The sequence below is a fragment of the Gymnoscopelus microlampas genome, assembly GCF_963454915.1.
Source record: "Gymnoscopelus microlampas genome assembly, chromosome: 10".
In the NCBI taxonomy this organism is placed as follows: Eukaryota; Metazoa; Chordata; class Actinopteri; order Myctophiformes; family Myctophidae; genus Gymnoscopelus; species Gymnoscopelus microlampas.
In genome coordinates, this window is record NC_139947.1 from 9987484 (window position 1) to 10012153 (window position 24670).

Genomic DNA, 24670 nt, shown 5'->3' on the forward strand with positions numbered 1-24670 from the left:
TTCACAACTCCTTTAAAGTGAAAGCCCGCCCAGTGATGTGATGGGAAAATCAATACGGGCGTTCATGCTTCCCGCACTTATTGATTTGTTGTACCCTCTCCACTTCTAATATAGCTAAATGGTTACGAGACTCTCATGAACTATAAACAAAGAATATTCATTTTACATTCAATAATCTATTGCCAGTTTTGGTGTGCTCAGACGCAACAATTCTGCACTTCTCTGCTGACAGGCAGAAACCAGCCACCGGTATGTCTAAAATAGAAACTTTTCAGGAAATGAAAAAAAGAAAAAAATGTTTTTAGAACAACACAATACTGCCTCATCAAAGTCGGTGACTTTATACATTGTCAGATACTCGAATGTGTCCTTTATATTATCATCACTTTACCTTAAATACAGCTCAAGTGGAGGATGATTTGATCATTAATGTGGATATAAGCTTTTTTGTTCCGTTTGACTTCTAATCAAAAAACAGAAATGGAAAAAACAACTAAAACTAATTCCAATGGAAAAAAAACAACTATCTCCAAAGTTAGGTGGTTTGACCGATCCAAATGGAGTTAGGAGGATAAGTCAGAAGCATTTTTAATACTTTTCATTGGTTCAATATTTGTAACACAGACGTAAAGGGTGTTCAATAGCACTGATGTATAAATTAAAGTTGAAAAATGGAGAAACAGCGTTGACTTGTAGGCCTAGTCTGTAGTCACTCTGAATAAGTGCGTCTGCTAAATGCCTTAATTGTAATTTTAAAGAGTACCGAAGTAATGCTTGCCATGGTTGATAGTTCCAAACACTATACTGTAAAGTTATTATGCAAGCTCACCACGTGTCATGCAGTGGTGTTTGCCCCCACAATAGGGACACTGGGGTTCATGTGGTTAAACTTTACATACTTATCTGTCTATTGTCTCCCTCTTCTGATGGAGAGAGGTAATTGCAATGATGTCCAACCTAAAATAACAATGGCGGCACATCATGTCGGTGCCATCTGTTTCAAATAACTTTATTGTCTCCGCCAGGCCGAAAGGACATTCTGCATAATGAGTACTACTTTAAGTACATGTTGATGCCAATATGTTTGTACTTTCACTCAAGTACATTTTGAATTACAGACTTTTACTTGTAACAGAGTATTTCTTTATTGCAGTATTGATACTTTCACTTAAGTAAATAATGTGAGTACTTTTTCCGCCACTGCAAATAAGTCCTGCTTTTTTCAAATAAGTTGTGCTTTTATCTCTGTGACACTGAGTGTTTTAGTGACCCTGTGTGTGTCTCTCCTCTCCTCTCTCCTTGACAGAGGCTTGTCTGTGTGCCAACACCGCAACGAGTGCCACCCAATGTCAGACGGGCAATGGTGATTGGAGGACGTTCCCGTCAAAAGGTTTTTTACATCCCCATCATTTGTATGATATCGTCTCTGTCGGGTGGAAACCGCATATTATGTGCAAAATTGTTACTTTTCGGGATTCAAATTCAAAAGCATCAAAAGTAGCAGATCTACAAGATCGTTTCGAGCTTTTAGATCTGCTACTTTTGTGTGACGCTGCAGTATGATAAAGTGGGGCATTAATGTACGAAAAAACACAAAAGGCGAGGTTGCTGCCAAGCAGGTTTCTGCCCGACGGCAACGATATATTAAGCACGTGATCATGTAAATTCAACAGAAATAAACGCCTGTTGATTCCATCGGGAGGACGTAGAGCCTTCGTCCTACTCCTCCCGCCCAACACTCCCCGCTGACAGGTGCCGCCCCAGCCCGTAGGAGTATGTGCAATGATCAATATCACCCTTACCTCCCCGTCCGGCTTCCCTCCCCCAAACACGGGCCAATTGTGTTTGTGTAGACGCTCGACAAAGCCTGTTGCACCACGGAGGATTCGAACAAAGTACATTTACTTGAGTACCTTTAAGTATTTATTTTGTTTGAGTATTTGTATCTTATGACTTTCACTACCTCGCTACAGGCCTACAACCTGGCAGGATGCAAAGCAATACATGTACGAAATAGCTGAACCTCAAAAATTCCAACCCAATCCAAGTCCAAATTATTGTTTGTTGTGCCCTTTATTGATTCCTACAGCCGGCCAGCTCGGACAAGTCTGAACTATCAACTTTTCCCCGGTATCACATCAATCTGTATATTTCAGATAACTAAAGAGTGCAGTCAGCCTACAGCCTACAGTATACAGTGTATTTCCAGCAAGAATTGTGTTCAAAGATTCATACGCCTCTGAGGAAAGTGGTTGTCGACGTAAACTCCTGAGGTCAGTTCCATTGGTAACTTGTGGGCAGTGGTGTAAAGTATTTAAGTACATTTACTAAAGTACTGTAGCCTACTTAAGTACAATGTTGAGGTATTTTTTACTTTACTGGAGTATTTCCGACTTTTACTTCTACTCCACTACATCTCAGAGAAAAATATTGTACTTTTTACTCCAGTACAATTAATTGAAAACTTTAGTTACTTAGTTTTATTATTATTATTATTATTATTACAAAACATACATTAACCACTTCAGCCCTATATACATTTCGGCCATTTGAAAATGGCCGATCTACAAGCTCACAATGCGTCGCATCGCAACACATTGTGAGCTTGTAGATCTGCTACTTTCAGAAGATTTTTTCGAAAAAACACAAATCCCAATTGATGATGTCACTGGTAGGCAGGTGTCTGAACTGTCCACAGACCTCCTCTGAGACACAGAGTGAGTAGACAGCAATGGTGCCATCTTATAACCAATTATGGACCAATTATGTGACGACAGGTTGAAAATAGGTGAAGTGGTCCTTTTAAAGTATCTTTTAAAAGCAAGTACTGCAAGACTACTATTTGACCAGGATTGTCTATGCTTTGACTCAACATACTGGGGTTGAGTACACTCATGTGTGCTTATGTAAGCAGTTCACCACTGCTTACATAAGTGCAAACAAGGGCATGCACACACACGCACATGCGCGTGCGCACACACACACACACACACACACACACACACACACACACACACACACACACACACACACACACACACACACACACACACACACACACACACACACACACACACACACACACACACACACTGACTGAAACAGAGCAATGTCAATGACATATCTTTTTCAACAAGGCCAGCCAGAGATGAGTTCCCTGCTTTGTGTGTGCATGCTATATTGTTTCTAGAGATCTAACGGCCAGTGATAATTTTGACAGCAAATTTTGATTCCATTTTTTGTCTTTTGAATAGCATTCGATTTAGTTTTAGTAATATTATATCTAGTTTTAGTTGACTAAATATCATAAGATTTGACTCAACTAAATCCACAGTTGATTTAGTTGTCAAAAACCTTATTTTTGTTAAGCCGTGATGGCATCGTAATGCCTGATTTATACTTAAGGAAATAGCCGATCTCACAACTGAGGCGCAATGTGAGCTTGTAGATCGGCTATTTTCAGAGCGCGACACCCGAGCGCAACCAAGCTAGCGTGGAAACCAGACGAATCTGTCATTGCAAAAAAAAATGCTCTCGGCAGATTTGGTCTGGCACCGCTCAGTTGTGATTGGGATGTATGCAAATATGGGGCGGGTTTATCAGCAGAGGCCTTTTTTTTAATCGGCCCCTTGGAAATGCAGGCTCCATACAGAGATTCCAGACTAATATCTTCGCAGTGATATTAGTCTGGCTATGCCAGGCTTAGTCTGGCCATGCCAGGCTACAACCAAGCATAAAATGACTTACTAGTGTAGAAGAGATCCAGTTCTACTGGATCTCTTCTACACTAGTCCCTCTCTAACATTTTAGTAGCTTAATGTAAAATATATTTAGTCATAGTTTTTGTCATCATTGCTTAGTTTTTATTTAGTTTTCGTCCATGTAAAAAGGTTGTCGACAAAAAAAAACCGTCATAGTTCTTTAGTTGACAAAATGAACACTAAAAGCTAATGGCTTTGAAACAAAGTGCAGAGGCGAAGCTCCCAAACTTTCATTTTCAACACATTACTTGCTGATGGAGTCTTTTAATGAGCTTGGTTCATTCTTATCACTCCTCAAGACCCTCTTCTCAATGTCTAGCTCATTTCCTTCAATTGTTCTTCACTCAGCAGGGCCGTGAAAGGGCTCTCAGGAGAACAATTAGCGAGGCACACAAAGGCTGAGGGAGTGTGAAACTAGTTGAAATGGAGTCTGGTGGAGGAGAGAATCATCACAGTGACTGGGAGGTGACGTAAAGAAAGAGGCATTGATTAGACAAGAGGGGAGTGAGCAGTGGTGATCAAGGCTACTGTACTCAAGTACAATTTTGAGGTACTTTTACTTTACTGGAGTATTTCCAATTGTTTATACTTTTACTTCTACTCCACTACATCTCAGAGGCAAATATTGTACTTTTACTCCTCTACAATTGTTTTAAAACTTTAGTTACTAGTTACTTTGCAGATATAAATTAAGAATTATAAATTACCCCCCCCCCCAACATGGGCCCTTAAATCTAAAATAAGGGCCCACGTTGAATATTTTCCCTCTTTTGAAAAACCATAAAACAATAATTTCTCCCATGAGGACCAGTATAAGTCTATTTCTCTCATTCTACTATAGTTGTGGGGATATTTTCACCTCACAAATATAGTAAAACACACACACGCGCACACGCACACACGCGCACACACACACACACACACACACACACACACACACACACACACACACACACACACACACACACACACACACACACACACACACACACACACACACACACACACACACACACACACACACACACACACACACACTCTCTACTGGCAACATTACATTCATCAACATTCTGCTACATCATATACACATTGACAAGCAGACGTGATAAAGTGGTGAGGTTGGTAATAAGGGCTACATGGAACCACAGTATGACTGAATGGCATCAATTAACTAGATTTATAGTAATCAACCATGTTGTGCAGAGGTTACGTTTACCCTCCATTCTACTTGTCTGTTAGTAAAATAATTTGCCAGGCCTGATTTTCAGGAATGATTGGTTGGCCACCAGAGAGAGAGAGAGAGAGAGGGAGAGGGAGAGAGAGGGAGAGAGAGAGGGAGAGGGAGAGTGATGGAGGGAGAGGAAGGGAGGGGGAGAGAGGGGGAGAGAGACAGTGAGAGAGAGATATATATGGAAAGAGAAAGAAAGGGAGGGAGGGGGAGAGAGAAATAGAGATACAGTGAGAGAGAGATATATGGAGGGACGGAGAGAGAGAAAGAGAGGGAGACAGAGAGACAGTGAGAGAGAGGCAAGAGAGAGAGCTTAATTCCAACCAGGTTTCATGAAAGTCTGCCCACAGCCCACCCTCTCTCAATTTTGACCTTGATCTTCAATGTGACCTTGAAGGCGTCATGGGGGGTATGCAGTAGTATGCACCCTATACTGAGCACAATCTTTCTACTTTAATTAATGTTCTGCTCACATGGGACGACAGCCTATTTCACACAGGTGTGCAGCGCACCAGACTGAGATATTGCTTTCAGATTATCAGTAATGTCCAGAGACAATGAAACGAATGGAACCCTTATAGGAGAAAATTACATTTTTCCTATCCAATATGTATTTACATATCTCACTGTTGATGTCTGCAAGATGCATACTGGGTTCCTAATGGAAAGGCCAGTAATTCTGATACAATATGCTACACACACACACACACTCACACACAGCTGCATTTTACCAGGAGGATAGTAATTACACTGTCATGTATATTCTACAAATGATTTTCATTTGCTCATTTGGCGAGGAGCTTTAGCTTGATTTAAAATATTGAGATTCGAGGATTCACGCGTGCACAGTGCACGCACATAATCATTTTTTCAACAGTACTTGCTTCATATCTTATTTTAAAGTATGACTTTTTAAAGTATGAATCTGGCTTTACGTAACAAAATACTATGCGTCGTCTCTGTCGGGTGGAATATATTATTTGTAAGCGAACATTTGTACTCAAATCTTTGCTTCTGGGGGTCCCTGGAACATAATATTTTGAGGTGGGGGTCTGTGGCCAAATACACATCATTTTGGGGGTCCTTGACATGAAAAGGTTTGAGAAGACCGACTGCATTCCATTATGTCCTTCTGAATGGTTCTGAACGGCTGGCAATGTTTTTATCTTCATAAAATAGTGCTGGAAATTAGTCAAAAATGATATCATCCACGACTAATAGCTGTCCTTGTAGTTGTGGTGTGGACGCTGCCATCCGTTATTTATAGTTGTCGTGATCGTTATGGTATACTTGGTGTGATGAATGGCCCTAGATTTTTTTGGCAGACATCACTTTTGGCTGACATCACTCAGTGGTGGAAAGTAACTAAGTACATTTACTTAAGTAAGTACTGTACAATTTCCAATACTTTTACTTCTACTCCACTACATCTCAGAGGCAAATATTGTACTTTTACTCCACTACAATTAATTGAAAACTTAAGTTACTACAGTAGTTACTTTTCAGATATAAATCATTATATTATGAAACATACATTAACCACTTTAGATTAATGTACGCGACGCAGCGCGTTGTGAGCTTGTAGATCTGCTATTTTCAAAAATATTAGTACTTTTACTTTTGGTACTTTTAAGTACATTTTGATACCAATACTTTTGTACTTTTACTCAAGTAAATCTTTAATTCCGGACTTTTACTTGTAACAGAGTACTTCTACATCAGCGCCTCCGCGTCATCAACGCCCATACCCAAGGTGGGGTTGGCGAAAGGGCCTACTCTGTGTGGAGTTTGCATGTTCTCCCCGTGTCTCCTAGGGTAGTTAATACCCTCACAAAAACATGCAGTAATCCTGGTCACTATACTGCCTCCCCCTGGTCAGCCGGGGCGCCTGATGGAGGAGAAGGGAACTGGTTGGAATAACGTGTTCCTTCCACGCGCTACGTCCAACCAGGGAAACTCCCCCCTGTCAGGTGACAAGAAGGTCAGTTGGCTCTCATGCATTGAAGGAGGCATGATCTCGGCCCTGGGCTCCCTAGGCTGGTGGGGGGAGTGTAGTGCCAGGATCACTTAGCAAATTGGCACCGGGTGAAAAAAGGGTTACAAAATCGAGGGATAGAAAAATAAAAAGAGTACTTCTACATTGCAGTATTGATACTTTTACTTAAGTAAAATATTTGAGTACTTTTTCCACCACTGTCCATGGTGCTGAATCCAATTAGGCTACCTCTGTCTTCTGTTGCACGTGATATCTTACAGTATTTTTGACAGGCAAACCTGAAGATAAGATTTACACAAAATGCTTGCGAAAGTGCAATCCGTGGTGTGTTGGAGTCTGGTTGCCGGACAATAGAGCACAGAGGTCTGACGTAATTTACGCACCTGGGTCACGTAACCCCCCCCCCCCCCCCCCCTTCTGAATTCCCATAGACGTGTTTAATATCGCGTCATATAAGAACTGTGTTCCAAGAAGAAACAAATGAGCATGGCGGATTGGCTCATATGGATATAAAGCATTAAATCTGGCAGAGAAAACGCTAACGTTACCGCCGCCAAATTAATAAAACTTATTAGTAACTAAGTAAAGTAACTAAGTACATTTACTCAAGCACCGTATTTAAGTAAAACATTTGAGTACTTTTTCCACCACTGGTTAGTCTACACAGTCACATGGTGCAAGCAAGCTGTGGTCCGAACTCTGCCCCATACACCCCAACATCATGTTTTATACACTCATTATCTTTTATCTTCCAATTCATCATTTCCTGTTTATCACAATACACGTTCTGCCTGTTTATACACATTTTACTGGTAGTTACTCACCTTTCTGGCACCAAGGTCACAGTCCGTGTTGTCAACCCACTTCTAATGTATTACCTTAGAATAAGCACCTCCATGCGCGCCCTTCCATCATTAAAGTTCAGATCCCTGTGTGAATCATGCTGTCCACTTCCCCCTTGGGGAAAAGCTTTACGTATAAGAGGGAAAACATTTGTTATGGACAGTTGGTTATTATCGTGCCCCTTACGCAATTACATTGTGACCTTACTGTGGCAGGTTTTTTTTTATATGGATTACACTTTCCTGCAAATACTCTCAGTCTCCAGAGGGGGCTCCGTCATTTTTTATGCGACAACACTTGCTTTTTTACTGTGACCTTTGGCAGTATTGTAATTGTATAGGAGTGGTTCTCAACAGTGGTGCAAAGTAACTAAGTACATTTACTCAAGTACAATTTTGAGGTATTTTTACTTTACTGAAGTATTTCCAATTTTCAGTACTTTTACTTCTACTCCACTACATCTCAGAAGCAAATATTGTACTTTTACTCCACTACAATTATTTGAGTTTTTTGAGTATTTTGTTTTGTATTTAGTTGCTAGTTACTTTGCAGGTATACATTTTTATATTATAAAACAAACATTAACCACTTCAGCCCTATGTTATACCTCGGCTATTTGAAAATATAGCCAATCTACAAGCTCACAACACGTCGCATCGCGACGTGTTGTGAGCTTGTAGAGCAGCTATTTTCAAACATTTTGGTACTTTTACTTTTGGTACTTTAAAGACGGGGTGCCGTGATTTTCAGTGACCCCCCCCCCCCCCAAACATAATCATCAGGTATTATGGTTATACTAGGAGGAAGATTTTTTTCAAAAAAGTATACAGAAATTGTTAAAATTATGTTTTTATGTGGACACGCCTCCTATACCTGGTTCTCACCTTAGCACCTCCTCCACCACCTTAGCACCACCCACCTGTCCTAGTCCCTCCTCCTCCTCATGCCCACACCTGTTGTGTTATGATAATGAGGGGGAGGGTATGTTTTTACTATGTCACTAAAGCGCTGTTTCTCTATTGGCACGTTTGACCCTCAAGGTTTCAGCCTCCAGGTAGAAACTCAAAATAGTCAGAGAAGACATAAAACACCATAAAAACACCACCAGGGGGCTTAATGAAGTTCTACAACCTCATAGCCACATGAAAAACTGAAAAAGTGCAAAACCATGGCACCACCTCTTGAAGTATATTTTGATGCCAATACTTTTGCACTTTTACTCAAGTAACATTTTGAACACAGGCGTTTTACTTGTAACAGAGTCTTTCTACATTGTGGTATTGCTAATTTTACTCAAGTAAAATATCGTAGTACTTCTTCCACCACTGGTTCTCAAACTTTTTCACGTCAAGGACCCACAGACTGATATATATTTGGCCGTGGACCCCCATCTGAAAAGGTGTTGTGCCAGGGACCACCAGAAGAGATCAAAGATAGCATATGTACAAGCTTGTGAGCTTGTAGATCTGCTAGTTTTGAATAGCCAACATTTAATGGATAAAGTGGTTAGAATGTGATTCTATATGTGATTCTATGGACCATTAATATGGTCCATAGCTAAATATGCTCTGGGTTACAAATATGTGTACAGAAACAATTCTGTTGTTCTTATTGATACTATAAATGAACGTATGCTTTTATTTTAAGATATTCTTTACTTCCACCAAATTGTACAATAAATAAAGTCTGGGGGGTCACCAAAAGATTTCCCCCATAAAATAAGTTCTTGGTATAAAACCCATACTTTAATTAAATGCACAGCAGCTGCTGAGGTGGGTAGGGCTCTGGCACAAATCTATAGATTGAAATAGTATAGATAGATGAATAACAAGTAACCACTAGAGGTCAGCAAATATATATACTTTGCCGCCTCCTTTTTCCCTCTACATGCTAAATAATCTCTTTGCCAAAAATAGCTGATCTACAAGCTTAAAACAACACGTCACCTTGTGAGCTTGTAGATCTGCTATTTTTGCCAAATCTTTGCTTATTATGACATGCCCAGAATAGTTAACTTTAGGGTTAAAAATGTGTAAAATGTTAAATTATGAAACTTAAACAACAATTCCTTTCTGGTGACCCTAACTATAGCTAATTGTGGGAATCCTCGCGTTCATCATTGGAATTCTGACTCTCATGTTGCCTGAGACCCTGGGCAAGCCCCTGACAAACACCATGGAGGAGGCGGAAGCCCTCGGTACAGAACCCAAGCAGAAGAGCTCAGCCCTTGTGGAGGATGGGTTGGTGTTGAACCAGCAAGAAACCAAGGCCTGAGATCTACAACAACGGGAGGATGGAGAGAGAAACTGTGTAGAAAGAGTAGAAACTGAGAAAGAGAACGGAGGAAAATGCAAGGATGGAAAATGAAGGTGGCAAAAAAAAAGCTGCTGAAAAGAACTTTATAACAACACTGACATTAATGGACTGTTGGGACAAACCGATAATTAGATCTGAAATTCTGATGTTTTTTTTTGTAGTGGTTTGGACGTATTCATTCTGCAAAGTGACCTAATAGTTTAAGGCTGAAAGGCTGTGCAGACGTAGCAACACAGGAGCCACTGCATGGGCAATCAAACAAAATCAACAAATGTAATGTATTCGATGGACAATCCCTGGTTTGTGTGTCGATCTGTGTGTTGAAGGCCTGGGAGAGGCATATGGTATCCTACAGTGTATAGGGAATGAAGTGAGTGATGCCATAGCCAAAGTTATTCACAACTTAATTTAGCTTGAAGCATTTGACTACATTTGAGAACAGTTTTGTTCTTTAGCTTTTTGTAGTACATAGGCTATTTGTCTTTAATTATTCTTCTCAAAGGTAATGTTATTCGACACACAAATATGTTCACACATATTATGCAAATATACAGAATGAAATGCATACGCTATTTCCATTTCCAGTTTATCTAGAGGATTTCCATCATTGCATTTAGATCGTCTTTTTTATTATCTCAGGGCATCTACCTTTTGTATTTCACTGTGAAACTATATTATCTGTCGTACTTTTTGTATTAAAGTGCTTTGGACATTTTGCATTCTGTAAAGTGACCAATAGTTAAGGGCTGAAAAGCTCTCCATATGTACCTCTTTCACTCAGTGATGCATACTTTTTAATTCCATCTTGAAAAGATAAACGTGTGTGTGTGTGTGTGTGTGTGTGTGTGTGTGTGTGTGTGTGTGTGTGTGTGCGTGTGCGTGTGCGTGTGTGTGTGTGTGTGTGAGAGAGAGCGCATGTGTGATTTCTAGTATATATACATGTGTTCAATAAGAAGTAAAGTTACGGATTATGCTAAAGTTTCAAGGGTCTCCTGTGCATTCAGGGTGCTTTGGACCAAATACAGGAATACAAACAAAATATGGATATATTCACCTGCTTTGCTATAAATCAATACATTACTTTTAAGTTTGCCATTTCTTATCTAGCTACTGCATAGTACATAGTATCTAATGCAGGACAAGTCTGAAGACAACTGTATTGAAAACAAACCATGGAGTTCAGCATTCAATTCTTGTGTTCAAAGGTTTAGTAGTCATTAAAGGATTGCGGAGATGGTTACAACATTTGGTTTGGACATTTTCTATCAAAGTATTTTATTCCGTTGTGGAGGGACTGTAAAAAGGCATGAGATGCTGTTCACACAGATCAAACACAGTGGAGAAAGCACTTACAGTAGATAAACTTAACTAGATGGATACATAATACATACGTAAAAACACTCCACAGCCATAATCCATGGAAACCCTCGAGCTGTAGGAACTACCAATACATGTCACTGTTGAAAAGGAGCCACAAACACCGGTCAGTGCTGAAAGTGAAATGTTGAGTGCTGTACATTCTGATGACATTGGACCCCATGACAGTATATCAAATGTATCAAAATCCACACACAAATCCACTCCATCAGAAGCATCTTCAACTTCATTTGCTCATCATAGCTCAGGCTGAAAAGGCTGCTCTCATGGAACAGGTGGCTGCCTTACACAAAAAATATGAAATTGAAGCATAACAGGAACAACTCAGAATGCAAAAGGAGCAACTGGAAATGGAGACTCAGCTGGCAGCAGCAAATGCAAAGGCCCATGTACTGGAAACCATGGGCCAAGGAACTCATCAAGAGTGTCAAGTGGGACAAACTCAAAGAAAGGAGCTGCTGCTCCAAAGGAAACGACCCCATTCAACCCAAATGCAAATACATACCTACCTGATCAAACTCCACAAAAAGGAAACAATGGAAACCACAAAGCTCCCAGCCACAGGTTGTGAGACCAAAACCACTTCATGAATAATCTGCCAAAGCTCATTACATGACTCCTCTAATGCAATACTCTCTCCCCAGGCAAAATGTTCAAACCGAAAATATAATAAATTAAAATGTGCAAACTGAAAATGTACAGCTTCATGGGAAAAAGAATGTTCAAGGTCATGTCACTCACACTACACCCCCTGCAGGTGATATTTGTAATGTGCTACGAAGACAGAATGAAAAAACTGCTTTACTGGTTAAGCAAAATCTGTATTCCACTTTACCACCAAGAGACATTCCAGTTTATGATGGTGACCCATTGCAATATGAAATGTTTATCAGGGCATTTGAGAGAGGAGTGGAGAAAAATACTGACGATTACAGTGACTGCTTACATTACTTTGAACAATATACAAAAGGCCATCCATACAAGCTTGGATAAACCTGGAGGAACAAGGCATGCAAGCTACAGGAGAGGCATGGACATTGTGCTTTCTGACCTTGCACAATTCATAGAGAGACAGGTAAAAATACTGTCTGACCCACTGTTTGGAAACATCCAAGATGCTAAGCAAACTACAACTGTCAAAACCTCAACCATCATCAAACCAAGAGACACAAGAGACATTCCAAGAAGCAGTTTTGCCACAACAGTAACACCCATAGAAACAGCAGTGCAGTCAAATGGAGTGGAAAGAAGTGTATTCATCAGCTATCATAATTATTGTCTTTTCTGCAATAAAAGTGGTCACACATTGGAGCGGTGTCCACAGATGAAAGAGAGAAGACACAGAGAGAAGATGGACAACTTAAAGGAAAAGGGAGTCTGTTTTGGCTGTTTGAAAAGAGGACACTTAAGCAGAGACTGAACAAGTCGTTTAACCTGTGATACGTGTGAACAAAACCATCCTGATATACTCCACATTGAAGAAACAGAAAATAAATCAATAGGAAACAATGCTGTCGTCTCACCTCACACATGTGGTCATATTGGGGCCGGTGATGAAACCTCCATCTTCTCCATAGTACCCGTTCAAGTGAAGAGCCACAGGGAGACAGTGTTGCAAACATGTGCATTTTTGGACCATGGAAGCACATCCACATTCTGCACTGAAAACTTAATGAGAAGGCTAAACATTACCGGACAAAAAACAAATATTCTTCTCCGCACAATGAACCAAGTGAAGCCTGAGACCAGTCACCATATCTCAGGTTTGGAAATAGCCAAGTTGGACAAAAATGATTTCATACAACTCCCTAATGTGTTCACTCATAAAACCATGCCTGTCTCACAACACAATATTCCAAAAACAACAGGGCTTGCCACCATGGCCTTATTTGAAACACATCAAACTGCAAGAAATAGACTCTGGTGTTGACCTACTGAGCGGCAGAAATGCTTCAAAGTTATTGGAACCTTTGGAGGTGGTTAACAGCCAGGCAGGTGGACCATATGCTGTGAGGACCCTATTGGGGTGGGTCATCTATGGTCCCTTGATAGGAGACAACAATGTCAGGGATGAGACTGGCTGCACTGCTGCGGCTGTCATATCATATCATATATCCAGAAAAACAATCAGGACTTCAGTGAAAGAACAAGCAAGGAAATGGAAGCCAAGTCAGGGTAGGATGAAAGATGGACTACTGCGTGAAACGGATCTGTTCCGCAAGGTGGCTTGCCTCCCATAAGAAACGTTGGTGGTTATGTCCTCATACCCTTTCGCCATGGTCTGGAACAGCAATATTAAAGGTTACATTTTCTTTTTCTTTCAGCTAGTTCCCATCACGGCTGCACCTTCCTCGATCATCACCTGCTTGTCTCTCTCAGCACACCCTAAATTTGCTATTTGTTTTGCGTTTCAGCATCCTTCTCCCTCCGCCGCAGATAAACCATCTCTACCTCACCTCTCGCTTTATCCACCTCTCTTGCTTTATCGTCTAACCTTCTAACCTGGGCTTTATACTCAAATGTAGTCATTTCTGTTCTCATCCCTCCATGTTGCTTCTAATGAGAATCGTAGCATTTTCAATCCGGCCGCCTCTAGTTCTTTGCCCTCTACTAACATGACCACTTGCCCGGTGATTTATTGACTATGGTTCACATAATTTATTTTCTGATATTGCACTAACATGTTTGTGCTGTCTTTTTCAGGTCATGTATGCCAGGGATGTGTGGTTGGAGGATGGAAAGGAGACAGAGGGTACAATTCCTAATAATTGGATCGACAGGGGTAAGGGAACCATTAGATGGCCAAATGCCAAACAAACACAACTTACAAGATGAGAAAGGACCCCCAGGAGGACTGGCTGACGTCCCAGTTAGTCAAGATAAAGATGACTTCAGGCAGGTTTTGTTTTTGGATCATTTACTCAATAATTCAAGTACAAATAGTTGAATCAATGTTTACAGTTGAATTGTATAACTTCTAGTTAAAGCTTGTGAATGTGACAACTACAACCTGACCAGCCAAGCAGAGGAGGAAGAGGAGGATGTGGATGTGGTGATAAGAGGGAAGAGGAAACCTGTTAAAAGACAAGATGATGACTGATGTAGAGTTCATATGTTTCTCAAGTAACTTCTAAATATGAAATGTGTTAACAGAAACTGGGCCTCACATTGTAGACCATTCATGTTTTATTTGACGTTTTGGAGCATTATGGGTAACTTTCTTCTATAATCAATTTATAAGTCCAATGTCAAAAATGACAATCAAATGCTTTAATAAGGCTGTCTATTTTAGATATGGATATGTTTATTTTTACTTTATATTGCAGCCGTATAGGTGCCCTCCTTTCCTATCGCACCAAGGAAGTTGAGTATTGATGTCAATTTATGAAATATGATAATGATGTATTGGGTACACACAACATGAAATCAGTTACAAGCTGATTGTTATGTTTCAGACTCTGAAAATCAAGCCCTGGATGGCCTGGTGGATGTCGTGGTGGAGCATGCTGAGGGGTCTTGGCACAGGGAAATGTCTACACACAGTGAGTATGAATCACATTTAAGCAGTCACCTTTTGTTTACAAATCAATATTTGGTATCTAAGAACATTCTTTGTCTTTTCCAGGCTCCCGACATGCAAGTGTAGCACCTCGGAGCAGAGAAATGTCCACACCCCGTGAGTATTCACTTTCTCCATTGCACCAACACATTTTAAGTACAGTCAGTACAAGGTGTTACATGTTGTGCATACTAAAGAAATCATTACCATACCTAATTCACAAGCAATGAGTAAGTAGTTACAGGCTCAATGTGTTGAACTATGTGTATCAGAGGAGATGTGTGATTGTCAACATCTAAGACCAACCAGTAGGGGTAGTCTTTTTCAGTGTGACATGGTATTGTAGTAGTATTATGTCCAAGTATTAAGTCTTTAGTGATGGCTCCAGCCATCAGGCACAGTGATGGCTCCAGACACAGTGTCAGATACCGGCACAGCATCAGGTCCAGGACCAGCCACGACTCCAGGTACAGCAACAGCTCGGAGGCACTCTGTCAGGTCCAGACATGATGACAGGTCCCACCGCAGTGATGGGTCGAGGAACACGGTCAGGTCCAGACATGACAGATCCAGGGACACGGTCAGGCATGGTGAGTTGTCCAAAGGCCCCAAGTAATCAAAACCTTTACAGTTCAGCAAGTAGTATCGTGCACCCCTAATTGTTACAATATGACATATTTATTATTTCTCATCTAATGTATAGTCATCTGTCTTGGAAAGTTTTAATGCAAAAATATCACTTTGTCATTTCTAAAATGTACTTTTGTTCTTATTACAGGTGCTATGCAGTGACTGAGAGGCCAACATGAGCATTCCCATTGCCAACACAAGGTAAGTTCTGTGCTATTTCAATGAAGACCCCCAAAAAACTGGGGGACACTTAATTTGCAACCCTTCTCTCTTCTGCCCATTCTCTCCTTTCTTCCTTTACTGTTCTCTCTGTCTCCTCTCCTATCGGGACACAAAAACTGCTCTTCAATTATATCAGCGTTTTGTATCCTTGTAGGGTGGTGTCTATAACATTTCTCTGTGTTAATGTACACTTACTTATTTTTCAGTATACCAGAAGAAAGTCCTGACCAAATCAATATTCATTAAAGAACCTGCCTCTTCAGCGGCCAGTCATGTTGAGAGAATGGAGGACTTCCAGAGAGAGGAGCAACTCCTCAGTGATGTCCAAGCTTTTAATACCCTGGTAGGCTTTTCAAGAGTCTGGAAGTAATGAACAGCATAAGATGCACTCGCAGACTTTTTACGTTCCTCTGGGATATGTCAGTGAAAGTTTTCATGGACTTATTCCAACAGGTGCTGCAACTTTCCCGTTATAGAGGGAAGGACGTTAAGGACTGTGTCCACAAAGTTCTTGACAGGTATGTTTCAACATACACTATGAATTAACCCCTGTGTGATGTTTGGGTGCGCTGTGGTTTTCAATGTGTGAACACTTATTTGGTTAATTATTTTAGATGAGCGCCTGACTGCATGTTTCCATTAATTTGCCTTTTTTTTTTAGCTTAACACCTGAATACTCTCTTATGTCATGTCAATGACATAATGGTTGAACATTAAGTGAAAATTAGTAGTATAAAGGGTTTATACCATGTTTTACAATAAATCCTAATCCTACTACATTATTAAATGTAATTTGTTTTTCTTAAGGCTCTTCAGTAACAGTCTGATGGCACAGTTGAACATGAAGGGGGAAAAAGAGAAGACTGCGACTTTCAGCGCAATACAAGGTAAGCCCATATTTCATGTTGACCAAGGACAAATCTAAACGTAATTGGGTAAAACATGTCCTTCCCTGTTGACATAAAAAAATACAATGCCAACTGTCTACCGTTACCGTTGCTATCATAACATTTTAAATAACTGGTGGTTAGGTGTAGAAGGGAGATGGCTTTGTATTAAACAAGTTGTGGATGTACAAGCATTTTTGCATGTCAATATGGAGACTCCCAATCAGTTTTATTGTCACTTCCACAATACACACTAGGCAAACAGGGGAGCAAAATACCATTCTCCACAACTCATGGTGCACATTAAAAAGTAAAGAGCAGACAACATTGGTAAAAAGTGCTGATGCATTCAAAGTGCAATCCGTCTTTCAAGATGTTGGTTTTGGGGGCAATATATCGCGAGCATGGGTTCAGGGTTCTGATGGTTTGGGGCAGCTGTTGGATGACCTGCTGGTGCTTCCCCCTGAGCTCTTGAACCTCCTACCAGATGGCAGGAGTTCAATCGAGCTGTGTATTATGTCAGATAGGGACTAGGACAGCATGTTGCCGTTGCACATTTTTTATTGTCTTTTTCTACTATGCAGATGCAGTCATGAAATTCGACCCAGAAGCCACAGAGGACCTCATAAGGCAGCATGCCGCAGACCACCTCAAGCATGCTCCAGCGAGAAGGGGAGGCGGAGGACACACAGCAGGCACTCAGGACTGATTTAACTTGAACTTTCACTGTCCATTGTGGGGGATCTTAGTGTCACAGTATTGTACAGTATTGTGTAATTTGAACTTGTGTTCTGTTCAACGAAGTAGCTCTGGTTGGACCTTACCCTGGCTATTCAGTACAGCACTTGTTTAATATTTTTCAGTTGATGTGGAACCGGCCCATGCAAAAAGGGTGTCCATGCAAAGTAGGCTGTGCTATTATGTTTTATTATTATTTTATTTTCATTCGACTAGTGACGTGGACTTGGACTTGACTTGGACTTAGCCCCCCTCGGACATACCTGTGGACTACACCAGGTGCAAATGACTTTTTTGTTGCTCTCCCTCATGGAGCTACTTGCGGATTATACCAGGGTCAGTCCACCCTAGGTGGACACGCGCTGACCTTTTGCACCTTAATCCCATGTATAACGCACTGACTTTTTTGTCTTTTTTTTTTATTGTGCTCTTTTTCTCTAAGCACCTTAACGTCCATAAGTATATCATGCACAGTATGCATACATTGCTGCTATGCTCAGGCACCTTAGTTTTTATTATCTCAGGTACTTTGCAAATATGTAGATAACTTGTTTGGCCTTCTGTTGTTCTCTTGTTTGATCTCCTTCCCACTTGCCCCCCACCCCTCTTCTTCTCCCCCCCCCTCTTCTTTCTATGGAAATGAATGTTGCGATGGGAAGGATGTACAAAAGCGAATTTCACCCACTTTTGTACCTTGTAAACCTGTGATGTGACAATAAACCTGATTCTGATTCTGACGTGTAAAAAAAAAAGAGAAGTTAACTGTTCTGTTCTGGATCAAGCTTAATCAGCCCTAGTGACTGCTGTGTGTGTTTGTGTGTGTGTGTGTCCTTCTGTATGACCTTCTGTATTCAGTCTTGAGCTAGACTGCATGGAACAACATTGTGGGAGTTAAGTGGCTTCTGTTCTGTCAAAAATAATTCAAAGCTGGCTTGATCTGCTGTTTGTTTGAATACTTAATTAGTCAGAAAGGTAAACGTCATTGGTACGTTAAGGCTAAAAGGATAACACAAGTCCTGGGGACTTGTTTCCATTGTGGTCCTATGAACTAGATTCCATTTCAGGGGGTGTAGTTCCAGTCCACAAATATTCCACAATCATATGGAATATTTGTGGAATACTGTAATTGTGGAACATTTGTTTGCGCAGCTGTGTATTCACAAGAAGAATAAAGAGATAATAAGGAAATAAGTGTGTATTGAATTGTGATTTATCTGTAAACCTCTGTGTACTGTATTCCCAGTTTTCAGAAGGTGGCATAACCATTTGATCCTGTTAATTTTCCTGTAGCTTTGTTTGATTAGCTTAGCAGCATGTTAACTACTAACTATGTTAAAGCTACAGGAAAATGAACAGGAAATGGGGATTACAGTTATGCACCGAGCCTAGAAGAAGTGTACAAAAGATGTCTATAATTAGTCTTAATTTGACGTAGAAAAGATGACCACATTTGGACCAGAATAAGCCCTTATGTAGAGGTTTGGACGTTCAGAAGACGTCAGACAAAGACGCAATTAAAACTTTAATTCTGCACCCTCCAGGGACCAAAATGGGACGTTCAAAAATGACCTCATTGCACAGTGGGAATAAAATAATATACTGTATATGTGAAAACATCTGTTCCATTCCTGTTGTCCCCTGAAGATGAAAAGGTCGAGCTCGTTTCCCTGACCCCCAATTGTTATAATCGATCGTTCCTTCCGAAACGTACTCCTAACAGGTTTTTGGGGGGAGTATTTTGGCCTCCACACTTAGTGATTTTTTCGGATTTAACTTTCGTTTCGGTAGTGACAAACTTTCGTTTCGGTAGTGACAAACTTTCGTTTCGGTAGTGACACAATGGTGAAAAAATAAATTTACTAAGTCCAGAGCTCGATAAATGTTAGGGACCAAAAAAAGTCACAACAAAGTACTACCAATCAACTCTAAATTGCCTGAAACGTACTCCTAACAGGTTTTTGGGGGGACGATTTTGGCCTCCACACTTAGTGATTTTTTCGGATTTAACTTTCGTTTCGGTGGTGACCAACTTTCGTTTCGGTAGTTTGATTACAAAATGTAAGTTGTGTAAAAAATAATCTGACTATACTAAGTTGTTATTTGTTTGTTTAAGTCAGGCTATACTCTACTCAGAGTCATAAGTTTACAAAATGTACTAAAGTACAGTGAACGTCTGTGCGGTTTGTCTTCATCACTGAAAATAACGTACATGTAAACTGATGTCATGTGCAGTTGGGGTGAAGAAACACAACCATTTCACTCCTAATAATACCTATTTGATTTGACATCCTGACTTGCTGCTGTAGCTGAGGCTTGAACCTGTTACCTGCGGCTCACTAGTCAGTGACTCTATCCATTCACCTACAGCTGTTTCCTTGGAATCTGTGGTTCTGAAACGTTTTGTTGTCAACCCCCCAAATTGACATGTATTTGGGCAGTGGACCCCAATGTGAAAATATGTAGTGTCAGGGCCCCCCATGAAAAAGATTTATATTTATGCTATAACACATTTTTTTTAAAGTTATTTGTCTTGTTTGTTGTTCAAGTCAAAGCACCAGGAAGGCTGTACTTATCAGCCATCTGTTAGCTCAATGGGTTGAGACGCAGTATTCATGATCCAGAGGCCATGAGTTCAAATCCCATTGATGTCTTTCCTATGATTCTTTCCTTTGCAGACTGGCTTCCAGAAGATCAACTGAAAACTACCAGGAAGGCTATACTTGTCAGCCGTCTGTTAGCTCAATGGGTTGAGACGCAGTATTCATGATCCAGAGGCCATGAGTTCAAATCCCATTGATGTCTTTCCTATGATTCTTTCCTTTGCAGACTGGCTTCCAGAAGATCAAGTGAAAACTACCAGGAAGGCTATATTTGTCATCCAACTGTTAGCTCAATGGGTTGAGACGCAGTATACATGATCCAGAGGCCATGAGTTCAAATCCCATTGATGTCTTTCCTATGATTCTTTCCTTTGCAGACTGGCTTCCAGAAGATCGACTGAAAACTACCAGGAAGGCTGTACTTGTCAGCCATCTGTTAGCTCAATGGGTTGAGACGCAGTATTCATGATCCAGAGGCCATGAGTTCAAATCCCAATGATGTCTTTCCTATGATTCTTTCCTTTGCAGACTGGCTTCCAGAACATCGACTGAAAACTACCAGGAAGGCTGTACTTGTCAGCCATCTGTTAGCTCAATGGGTTGAGACGCAGTATTCATGATCCAGAGGCCATGAGTTCAAATCCCAATGATGTCTTTCCTTTGCAGACTGGCTTCCAGAAGATCGACTGAAAATTACCAGGAAGGCTGTACTTGTCAGCCATCTGTTAGCTCAATGGGTTTAGACGCAGTATTCATGATCCAGAGGCCATGAGTTCAAATCCCATTGATGTCTTTCCTATGATTCTTTCCTTTGCAGACTGGCTTCCAGAAGATCGACTGAAAACTACCAGGAAGGCTGTACTTGTCAGCCATCTGTTAGCTCAATGGGTTGAGACGCAGTATACATGATCCAGAGGCCATGAGTTCAAATCCCACTGGTGTCTTTACTGTGATGCTTTCCTTTGCAGACTAACTTCTAGAAAAACAAGTTAAAACCACCAGGAAACCTGTAACTCTCAGCCAACAGCTTAGCTCAACTGGTAGAGCGTCTGTCCATAAACATGACTTGACTTGACTTGAGTGGGTTCGATTCCCACTTGAGTCAAGTGTCCCGGGTATCTTGGGGCAACGGATAAATTGACTGATATCCTTAGTTATGCTTCCCTTTGCAGACTAACTTCTAGAAAACAAGTTAAAACCACCAGGAAACCTGTAACTCTCAGCCAGCAGCATAGCTCGACTGGTAGAGCGTCTGTCCAATAACATGACTTGACTTGACTTGAGTGGGTTCGATTCCCACTTGAGTCAAGTGTCCCAGGTAACTTGGGGCAACGGATAAATTGACTGATATCCGTAGAATAACTTGTAGGAGTGTGCTGGTTCAAATCCATGGTATGGCATCCATGTGCACACTACGGATATCAGTCAATTTATCCGTTGCCCCAAGTTACCTCGGACACTTGACTCGAGTGGGAATCGAACCCACTCAAGTCAAGTCAATTCATGTTATTGGACAGACGCTCTACCAGTCGAGCTATGCTGCTGGCTGAGAGTTACAGGTTTCCTGGTGGTTTTAACTTGTTTTCTAGAAGTTAGTCTGCAAAGGGAAGCATCACTAAGGATATCAGTCAATTTATCCGTTGCCCCAAGATACCGGGGACACTTGACTCGAGTGGGAATCGAACCCACTCAAGTCAAGTCAAGTCAAGTCATTGGACAGACGCTCTACCAGTTGAGCTAAGCTGTTGGCTGAGAGTTACAGGTTTCCTGGTGGTTTTAACTTGTTTTTCTAGAAGTTAGTCTGCAAAGGAAAGCATCACAGTAAAGACACCAGTGGGATTTGAACTCATGGCCTCTGGATCATGTATACTGCGTCTCAACCCATTGAGCTAACAGATGGCTGACAAGTACAGCCTTCCTGGTAGTTTTCAGTCGATCTTCTGGAAGCCAGTCTGCAAAGGAAAGAATCATAGGAAAGACATCAATGGGATTTGAACTCATGGCCTCTGGATCATGAATACTGCGTCTAAACCCATTGAGCTAACAGATGGCTGACAAGTACAGCCTTCCTGGTAATTTTCAGTCGATCTTCTGGAAGCCAGTCTGCAAAGGAAAGACATCATTGGGATTTGAACTCATGGCCTCTGGATCATGAATACTGCGTCTCAACCCATTGAGCTAACAGATGGCTGACAAGTACAGCCTTCCTGGTAGTTTTCAGTCGATCTTCTGGAAGCCAGTCTGCAAAGGAAAGAATCATAGGGAAGACATCATTGGGATTTGAACTCATGGCCTCTGGATCATGAATACTGCGTCTCAACCCATTGAGCTAACAGATGGCTGACAAGTACAGCCTTCCTGGTAGTTTTCAGTAGATGTTCTGGAAGCCAGTCTGCAAAGGAAAGAAATCATTGGGATTTGAACTCATGGCCTCTGGATCATGAATACTGCGTCTCAACCCATTGAGCTAACAGATGGCTGACAAGTACAGCCTTCCTGGTAGTTTTCAGTCGATCTTCTGGAAGCCAGTCTGCAAAGGAAAGAATCATAGGAAAGACATCAATGGGATTTGAACTCATGGCCTCTGGATCATGTATACTGCGTCTCAACCCATTGAGCTAACAGTTGGATGACAAATATAGCCTTCCTGGTAGTTTTCACTTGATCTTCTGGAAGCCAGTCTGCAAAGGAAAGAATCATAGGAAAGACATCAATGGGATTTGAACTCATGGCCTCTGGATCATGAATACTGCGTCTCAACCCATTGAGCTAACAGACGGCTGACAAGTATAGCCTTCCTGGTAGTTTTCAGTTGATCTTCTGGAAGCCAGTCTGCAAAGGAAAGAATCATAGGAAAGACATCAATGGGATTTGAACTCATGGCCTCTGGATCATGAATACTGCGTCTCAACCCATTGAGCTAACAGATGGCTGATAAGTACAGCCTTCCTGGTGCTTTGACTTGAACAACAAACAAGACAAATAACTTTAAAAAAAATGTGTTATAGCATAAATATAAATCTTTTTCATGGGGGGCCCTGACACTACATCTTTTCACATTGGGGTCCACTGCCCAAATACATGTCAATTTGGGGGGTTGACAACAAAACGTTTCAGAACCACAGATTCCAAGGAAACAGCTGTAGGTGAATGGATAGAGTCACTGACTAGTGAGCCGCAGGTAACAGGTTCAAGCCTCAGCTACAGCAGCAAGTCAGGATGTCAAATCAAATAGGTATTATTAGGAGTGAAATGGTTGTGTTTCTTCACCCCAACTGCACATGACATCAGTTTACATGTACGTTATTTTCAGTGATGAAGACAAACCGCACAGACGTTCACTGTACTTTAGTACATTTTGTAAACTTATGACTCTGAGTAGAGTATAGCCTGACTTAAACAAACAAATAACAACTTAGTATAGTCAGATTATTTTTTACACAACTTACATTTTGTAATCAAACTACCGAAACGAAAGTTGGTCACCACCGAAACGAAAGTTAAATCCGAAAAAATCACTAAGTGTGGAGGCCAAAATCGTCCCCCCAAAAACCTGTTAGGAGTACGTTTCAGGCAATTTAGAGTTGATTGGTAGTACTTTGTTGTGACTTTTTTTGGTCCCTAACATTCATCGAGCTCTGGACTTAGTAAATTTATTTTTTCACCATTGTGTCACTACCGAAACGAAAGTTTGTCACTACCGAAACGAAAGTTTGTCACTACCGAAACGAAAGTTAAATCCGAAAAAATCACTAAGTGTGGAGGCCAAAATACTCCCCCCAAAAACCTGTTAGGAGTACGTTTCGGAAGGAACGATCGATTATAACAATTGGGGGTCAGGGAAACGAGCTCGACCTTTTCATCTTCAGGGGACAACAGGAATGGAACAGATGTTTTCACATATACAGTATATTATTTTATTCCCACTGTGCAATGAGGTCATTTTTGAACGTCCCATTTTGGTCCCTGGAGGGTGCAGAATTAAAGTTTTAATTGCGTCTTTGTCTGACGTCTTCTGAACGTCCAAACCTCTACATATGGGCTTATTCTAGTCCAAATGTGAATTTACATTAGTACATTTATTTTTTCACCATTGTGTCACTACCGAAACGAAAGTTTGTCACTACCGAAACGAAAGTTAAATCCGAAAAAATCACTAAGTGTGGAGGCCAAAATACTCCCCCCAAAAACCTGTTAGGAGTACGTTTCAGGCAATTTAGAGTTGAATGGTAGTACTTTGTAGTGACTTTTTTTTCCGTCCCTAACATTCATCGAGCTCTGGACTTAGTAAATTTTCTTTTTACCGAAACGATTTTCTCTTTACCGAAACGAAAGTTTCGGTAAATTGTCCTCCCAAAAACCTGTTCGGAGTACGTTTCAGGCAATTTAGAGTTGAATGGTAGTACTTTGTAGTGACTTTTTTTTTCGTCCCTAACATTCATCGAAATCTGGACTTAGTACATTTTCTTTTTTTGTCCCCCAAAAACCTAAATTGTCCCCCCAAAAACCTGTT

At 40.9% G+C, this 24670-nt stretch overlaps 2 protein-coding genes across 5 annotated transcripts in view; both read left to right on the forward strand.

Annotated features, from left to right (window-relative positions):
• The window catches only part of LOC311053419 (E3 ubiquitin-protein ligase TRIM39-like), a 479738-nt gene that overhangs the window by 410468 nt on the left and 44600 nt on the right, over positions 1 to 24670 (forward strand). The gene's annotated exons all lie outside the window — the stretch shown is intronic.
• LOC311053437 (uncharacterized protein) lies at positions 15020 to 18147 on the forward strand. 4 transcript variants are annotated; one of them, XM_084068961.1, is made up of 8 exons: positions 15020 to 15063; positions 15147 to 15197; positions 15469 to 15670; positions 15859 to 15911; positions 16139 to 16275; positions 16386 to 16450; positions 16740 to 16819; positions 17404 to 18147. In XM_084068961.1, exons 5-8 carry the CDS (start codon positions 16216 to 16218, stop codon positions 17526 to 17528), a joined length of 330 nt encoding a protein of 109 aa, XP_083925087.1. In that variant the 5' UTR covers positions 15020 to 15063; positions 15147 to 15197; positions 15469 to 15670; positions 15859 to 15911; positions 16139 to 16215; the 3' UTR covers positions 17529 to 18147. The 4 variants fall into 4 exon arrangements, with proteins under 4 accessions (XP_083925087.1, XP_083925088.1, XP_083925089.1 ...); XM_084068962.1 differs by having other exon boundaries at positions 15031 to 15063; positions 15457 to 15670; XM_084068963.1 differs by having other exon boundaries at positions 15045 to 15063; positions 15476 to 15670.

Coding starts and splice junctions, on each gene's coding strand:
- LOC311053437 (XM_084068961.1), top strand. CDS start 16,216: ATGGAGGACTTCCAGAGAGAGGAGCAACTCCTCAGTGATGTCCAAGCT. Junction 16,276..16,385: donor TCCAAGCTTTTAATACCCTG/GTAGGCTTTTCA, acceptor TTATTCCAACAG/GTGCTGCAACTTTCCCGTTA. Junction 16,451..16,739: donor GTCCACAAAGTTCTTGACAG/GTATGTTTCAAC, acceptor GTTTTTCTTAAG/GCTCTTCAGTAACAGTCTGA.